This window comes from Cibotium barometz, chromosome 26 (genome assembly GCF_041138505.1).
Source record: "Cibotium barometz isolate CiBa-2024 chromosome 26, ASM4113850v1, whole genome shotgun sequence".
Lineage (NCBI taxonomy): Eukaryota > Viridiplantae > Streptophyta > Polypodiopsida > Cyatheales > Cibotiaceae > Cibotium > Cibotium barometz.
Window position 1 is genome coordinate 14026444 of NC_141071.1, and position 7662 is coordinate 14034105.

At 41.9% G+C, this 7662-nt stretch overlaps 1 protein-coding gene across 5 annotated transcripts in view; it reads right to left on the bottom strand.

Moving 5' to 3' along the window:
* Positions 1 to 7175, bottom strand: part of LOC147623696 (uncharacterized) — an 83843-nt gene extending 76668 nt beyond the window's left edge. Inside the window, exons 1-2 of one of the 5 annotated variants that reach the window (XM_086820294.1) lie at positions 7033 to 7152; positions 6424 to 6822 (exon numbers count right to left, since the gene is read on the bottom strand). In XM_086820294.1, the coding sequence (XP_086676420.1) occupies positions 6424 to 6784 (361 nt within the window). In that variant the 5' untranslated portion in view covers positions 6785 to 6822; positions 7033 to 7152. Of the gene's footprint in view, positions 1 to 6423 lie in introns of all 5 variants that reach the window. The other 4 variants (XM_086820297.1, XM_086820293.1, XM_086820295.1 and 1 more) reach the window with 4 other exon arrangements.
* Positions 7176 to 7662: the final 487 nt, after the last annotated feature.

Sequence of the window (7662 nt, forward strand, 5' to 3'; positions counted from 1 at the left end):
AATCTTTTAAGATCCAACTACAATCTATGAGTTCTCTAAGCAAATTCCTCAAAAGTTCATGGACACTCCACAAAATGGCTTTAAAGCAACTACTTAACCATTTTGAGACTAGAGGCAGCTATAAATCAAGGCTTCTTGGGATGTTTATGAAACTTCTTGGGATGCTTACAAATGGCCCTTAACTTGCCTTTATATAAGAATCTAATGGCAAGTCATATGATGGTCAACTAGCCCTTTTCCAACCTTGAAATATCATTTAAAAGGTCATTAATGTTAGAAAACATGGGAGCTCAAGGATGGATTGAGCACATGATTAGAGCAAGGATTAAGAACTAGGAAGCAAGACTATGCTTAATCATGGCTAGATTAGCTAAAGACAAATAATATGAGCATAATGACAATGTGAATAAGGCAAAAGCTTGGTATTTCTTCATTAGATGAGGAGCCTTTAAATAGGCTGAAGTACAAAAGGATTAAGGAGGAGATTAGGATCTAATCCTAATCAAGATGCTTATCACTTGCCTAGAAGCGAGCACCCAAAGCCTAGAGTAGAGTGCAAGATGTAGAGATTCTCCACTAAGGCATATAAAAAGCTGAAAATAAGACCATTCAAAAAGGAGCTACTAAACCTTAGAGAAATAATCTACTAAGGTCTACTACTAAAGCCATGCTACTAAACCTTAGAGAAATAATCTACTAAGGTCCACTACTAATAAAGCCATGTAGAGGGGCCATAAATTCCAATACCCTCCCTGGACCTCAACATGGCCAAGAAGTGTAAAGGAACACCAAAATACCCTCCCATGTTCCAAACACTAACTATGGGAACTACTACTAAGAAAGTTACATGAGCTACATCATGTGGTGCTCAGAGGTAACATACATCAAAAAGTCTTCAAAAAGCCCAATCAGAGTCAATAGAAGCAAAATTTGCTTCTTCCTTTGCCAAAACTTCTTTTTCCTCAACCAAGTGTGCTTTCTCCTTCTTTTTAAAGCAAAAATTCTCTGAATGACCTTTAAGACCACAAAAGCTGCATATCATCTTCAACCTGCATGTGTCAACTTTGTGTCCTGATTTTCCACAATGGGAGCAGGATACTTTTGATTTGCTAACTACCATTGCATTGTCATCTTGGAAGTGACCTTCTTTGCCCATTTTTCTTTCTTCTTCCAGGATAGAAGATTCTACCTTTTTTAAGGTTAGATCTGGTACATTCTTTAAAGTGGTGATCAAAGTGCTGTAAGTGGAAGGTAAACTTTTAAGCAAAACAGCAATGACTATTTCATCTTTTAGAACTTCTCCTTCACCGGCAAGCTGAGAGAGAAGGCTTTTAGCCTTATTGAGGTGAGTTGAGAAACTTTCATTAGCTTGCATCATTATCCCAAAAAATTCTATCATGAGGTTCATTAAGGTGCCTTTCCCTTTGGCTCCAAATAACTCCTCCAATGTATCCCATGCTATTTTGGAGGTGTTGCATGCACTAATATGATGAATGAAATTATCATCCATACTCAGCACTAGAAGGGCAAGTGCCTTTTCATCTTTAGTTATCCATTCTGCTTTCTCATCTTCTTTGTCTCTGCCATTTGGACATTTGTTCTTACCATTGACAATATTCCAAAGTCCCTTCTTTATGAGAAGGAATTTTGCCTTGACTGACCAAGTAAAGAAATTAGTGCCATTAAACTTAGTAAGCCCTTTATCCTTGTGTTCTGACATGCTGAAAAAATGACTCACTCAAACAAATTACATGCATGGGAAATCAAAGTTGCCTTCCCCATATAAATGTAATACTTCAAGATAGGATGATGGAATCCGAGAAGTGGGTTTGTCTTTGGCATGAACTTTGTTGATGGATTTGACTTTGGCTTTCTTCACGGCTTTAATATATTTGACATACTTTGCATTGTTGGACTCACATGAAGAGGGCATGTTGAGCTTACAAAAAATAGTGATTAATATCCACTAATCACTCATTAGTGATTGAGTTCACTATTTTGGAAAACTAAAAAACTGGGCCACCTTGGAGTGAAAGAATGGATGCCTTTCACTAAATATTTTCAAAAAAGGCTTCAACATGCTTCAATAGCAATGTATCCACATGATAATCATCACCCTAAACACTTGATTAAGTAAAAAAATCATTACTTAATCTCTGTTTTGACCAAGGTACCTTCTGTGGTTGCCACAGTGCTGGAGGAGCTATAAGCAATCGTTTTCAGCCGATTCTGATGCTACAGACGCGTTCGCCATGCCCGAAAACCCCCGGGGCTGAAGGGAATTAGACCAATTTGTAGTGGTTGACTCAATTTTTACAAAAAATCAGATTTTCCTCTTCATGATGGCGTCGACGATTCCGCCTGCTGCGAGCTGCATTTTGCTTCGTGCCTTCACGTGGAGGGTCGCCTAGGAGATAGCTTGAGGCCCCTAAGAGGGCTTGACCATTGGTGAAGTGGTTTGTGCACAGCAAGGCAAAGTTCAGCTGTGGGTGCAGATGAGCTATGGTGAAAAGAGGTAAAAGTGTCTTAATTAATGAGGGATGATTAGCAAATGAGATTAGGGACTACACATAGCTTGAGGGTGACTAACTTGGCTCTGATACCATGTTAGAAAACATGGGAGCTCAAGGATGGATTGAGCACATGATTAGAGCAAGGATTAAGAACTAGGAAGCAAGACTATGCTTAATCATGGCTAGATTAGCTAAAGACAAATAATATGAGCATAATGACAATGTGAATAAGGCAAAAGCTTGGTATTTCTTCATTAGATGAGGAGCCTTTAAATAGGCTGAAGTACAAAAGGATTAAGGAGGAGATTAGGATCTAATCCTAATCAAGATGCTTATCACTTGCCTAGAAGCGAGCACCCAAAGCCTAGAGTAGAGTGCAAGATGTAGAGATTCTCCACTAAGGCATATAAAAAGCTGAAAATAAGACCATTCAAAAAGGAGCTACTAAACCTTAGAGAAATAATCTACTAAGGTCTACTACTAAAGCCATGCTACTAAACCTTAGAGAAATAATCTACTAAGGTCCACTACTAATAAAGCCATGTAGAGGGGCCATAAATTCCAATAATTAAACACATTCATTATGTGCTCAACTTGTGTTTCATCCATTGGTGCATGCCTTGAGCACCTCCGAGGGCCTACTGAGTTGTCAAAACTCCCTAAACGGACCATATACTACCCTTACTTTGGCCTAAAAGGCATTGCAAGGGAAAAGTATACCCATGTCACACTAGATCAAGGTGTATACGTAGCATCCCCTCTTGCTAAACTTGGGCATTAGGGCACATGATGCACATTTGCTCCATGCTCTTTTGCTTCTTTTCATGCCCTATCGACGATCGATATGCTTTACTATACCCCCTAAACTCTCTAGCTCAAACACCAATCCATCCGATACTAGAGTAACCATCACAAGAACTGTTGCATCACTCGTAGTCATGTCTTCCTCCACACAATATTTGGAGAGACCCACAAGAGTATCCTCGAAAACTGGTTCAGGACCTCCTGCCATGTTTACCTCATCCTCCTCCCTGCACAATTCGGAGAGATCTAGTGATTCTGCCATCTAGGATCTTCCACCGGTATACGCTCTTTACTTAGGGAAGCAATCTCTTGTGCTTGAAATCTTTCGAGCAACCTTGAAAACTCCCTCCAAGTAAGTTTTAATTTTAGGTAAACTCTCCACTTCTATTCCTTTGTTTTCTGCCTCTCTGGTTGTCACGGTCGCAACTCGTGCTTGGATCTCTGTGACACTCTTGCTAGCTCATTCTCAAATAGCCTCTAGAATAAGTCATTCCACTTTGTTCCTTGCTTTTCCTACTCGTACATCCTAGATATCTAATTCTTGATATATTGTTCCCAAAGCTTTAACTCATCCTTGGATATAGCTTGGAAACATTTGTAACCTTGGAGAAGGAATGTGCATCTGATGGACTGTTTGCCTACTAGACTTGACCTAATTTGTATGCAAACAATTGTTGCACGCAAGATCTATGTAGAAAATCCTAACACACATGCACAAAACTAGCTGCAAATGCAAAAATACAAACCCTTATTTGGGTGTAAATGCAAAAAATGCAAGCCAACAATAGAGAAGGAGAAAGAGACCTAATCTATTGTATAATGCCAAAACATGAATATATTCAATAATGATCCCAAATCTACACTAAAATTTGATCAAGTTACAAAGCATACAAAAGATTCCTGGTTGTCCTCCACTTTTGCACGCTATAAACTTCTCTTTCCTACTAGTTCACAGCTTCTTTGATGATCCGTCCACGTGCCCTTATTGCCTTGCTTCAAGTCTTGCAAACTCTGGCTAATGGATGCTTACAAACGACCCTTTACTTGCCTTTACATATCTAATGGTGAGTCGTACTGTTACAGGACTCAGTATTTTACCTCTTCTTCTTAAGCATTGTGATTATGTTTAATCATGTTTAGCATTCACTAATCATGTTTAATCCTGTATGTGCATGTGTAAGTTTGTACACGTGTGGATGCAGATACATGTTTGGTGTGTGTGTGTACATGTGTGTGCATGCTCATATGTTTGTACATGTGCATGTATATGTTTTTGGGTATTTCTCTTACCTTGTTGCAAATGCAGCAACTGAGATCTCCTCCTTCTGTTGGGCACTCAAGGCAACCTATGGGGCAGCATAGGGGTGACCAAGGGGGCAGCCCAGTAGAAGCTCTGCATAAGGGGTTGCAGCCAGTCCAGCAAGGGGCAGCCGGGTCACAGTGTAGAGGTGGCCAAGTGCAGCCAGTCAGCAGCCAACGCAATAGGTGACGTGGCGCTACCACGTGGCACTGGCGGCTGATGCAGGCGTGGTGGACTGCAGGCGATGGCGAGCTGGCCCTCATGAGGCGGCAGTCAAGCTGACATGGCAAGCACACACACGAATCCCCAAAACGCAAAGAAAAGGCACCGGGCAGCAAAAGCGCAAGAGAAACGCCGAGCAACCAAAAACGCGAAGAGAAAAAGCAGCGTGGAATTCAAAAACGCATTCGCCATGTTTTTTTTTATATAAAAATAAAAGAAGGGAAAAAGCCTTCAAAGAGGTTTTTTTTTAATAAAGGAGAGAACAGCACTTGTAGTAGTTTTTTTTTCTCTAAGGGGGAAAAGATATGCTTTTCACCCCAAAATTTGTATAAAAAAGGGGGCCAAGGCTCTTGTATCCCACAACACAAACTGGGTGAAAGTTTGAGAAGATCTCCTCCACGTGAAGCAAGGAGGCATCTTCTCGGGAATTGTCATGGGCTATGCCGACCTCGAGCGATAAATAAATACCTGCGGAGGCACCACGCTTTGGGGCCAATTGGTCTTTTGTGCAGGAGCACTCTAGCTCCACTTATTCTTTTTCTTTTTCCTCCAAGTTTATTAATCCAGTTCATAAAGAGTTTTTAAGTGTGATTAAGTGTGCTCACCACCCGTCAAGTTTCTCAAGGCCGGTTTCACGTACACTAGTCATCCAGCCTTGTTTTGACGTAAAAATATCATCCAAAAGGTCATTAAGCATGCTCATCTTGTGTCCAACATGTGTCCCCTCCATTAGTGCACATCCTTGACACCTCTGGGCACGGTAAGTCAAAACTACTTAAATTGGACCATATCCTGCCCCTAATCTTGCCTAAAGTGGGCGGTTGCAAGAGAAAAAGTATGTCCATGTCACAACAGATTAAGGTGTATACGTGAGACGTGGGCTAGCAAAGGGGCAAGAGTATCACATGCATGTGCAATGTGTTCTTCAAGTAATTCTACATGGTCTTGGGCCCACCCATTTCGGAGTTTGTGCATGGCTGTAGTCATGTTAGATACAGTCAAAAGAGTCAGCGGCATCTGCCTGCCCAAAATGGCTACAAAGGCAGCTAAGCATAGGTGGGGCCCTCCTAAGGGTAACCTGCCCTAGACAATAGCTACCATCTCCCAAAGCCAAACAACCTGGCCACCTCGGCACCTTGTTACAAATTACCACCCTCAGCCTTCACTGCTCCCTTTTGGAACCCTTACACCCAAGAGAAGTCAAATAACCACACTTCATTTTGATCTCCTTACGCAATGCATTCCTGTACTTCATATGTGCAATGCATCTGCAAGACACCTGAGTTGTTGCACATGGAGTGATGACTTCACACTGTCTACAACAACTCACCACCATCTTGGGTTGGTTTTGAGTGAAGGATGAGACGCTCTTGCACTAAAATTGACATTAACATCCTCAGTCTTAGCTGCTACCTCTTTGGAACCCTCTTGCTCATTTTGCTTCCTTTCTTAAATTGATGGAACAAGACGTTTGCGATTAATGCAATGTACTCAATCCATGTAAAGTCACATTGCAAGCAACATAACAGAAAAACTCAATTAGCATAACAAAGAGAGTAAACAAGTAGACAAAACAAAATATACCCGAAGAAAAGCGACCACCGTTGTGGCCCCGAGCATGACCCCGCCCTTGAACAAAATAGCCCTGTGAATTCCGCTTCAATACACCTCCTCCTTGTACACCAAGGGGCATTGACTGCGGCGGCCGGGGCACCATGCCTCTACCATGTGTCATAGTTTGCGGAAGGGGAGGTGGGGTGGGCAGGGGCAGGCCAAATCCCCAGTAGCCATAGCCATAGCCATAGCCATAATCTTCTGGCACTGCAGCAGAGTAGTAATTCATGCCATAGCCAAACCCTGACCCACCACGCGCACCATAGCTTCCACTGCTGCTGCCGCCCTCCCCGCCAGTGCCAGGTCCACCCCCCCTCCCTTGGCCTTGCATGTGATGCAGCTAGCTCACTGCGCAGCTATTTGCCCTGCCTGCTTTTCCTCAAAAAAAAAACCAAGAAAAAGAAACAACGATTTGGATGGAGAAAACCCGAATGTGCAGAACAAAAACCCTGATAGGAAAGCTTCCTGCAAAAGGTCGACTGGAAGCTGAACAGTTCGAATGCTGCCTGTTGCTGCGTCTTCTTTTTCCTCAGCTGTTTGCGAAAGCCATGGCGCTGTGCTCGTGCGTTAGGTATTTACCAGTAGGTGTACCGTGTATGTTCTGTGTCGAAATCAAGGGGCTGGAGCTTGGAAGCTCGTACACTGGGATCTCCCTTTCCGCGCTGACAAAGGACAAAGGTCTTTACGCATAAAGTTCTTAATGCCATATTAATATATTAATATATGTGCGCTCCCCTCGTTTGACCACTCATGCCGAAACGGCTCAGGAAAATATTCTACTTTATTTATAATTTCAGCTAGGTAAAATCGACTTTTAAAATATATAATTTCAGCTAGGTAAAATCGGACTTTTTAAAATATATATAATATATATGTATATATATATATATCATGTTAAAACGGGTCACTCAATTATCAAGAACAGAATATTCTATCTAATTTATATGAAAAGTTGCTTAGCGGAATGTTGAAATATTGGATATCCATCGAGATGGTTGGCAAGGGCTCATCTGAGATCTCATACCGAGGGGAAGGGGAGGTAAGTGTTCTCTAGATTCTCTATAAGAGATTTGGGGGGGGAGGTGGCATTGATGATGCGGCGATGGTGATGTGGCACTGACACATGGCAAGATAGCAGCACAAGGTCACCTTACAAGCTTGGAATGATGCAACTGGCTTCTAGAAAGCAAAGATTAAAAGCTTTTTAAA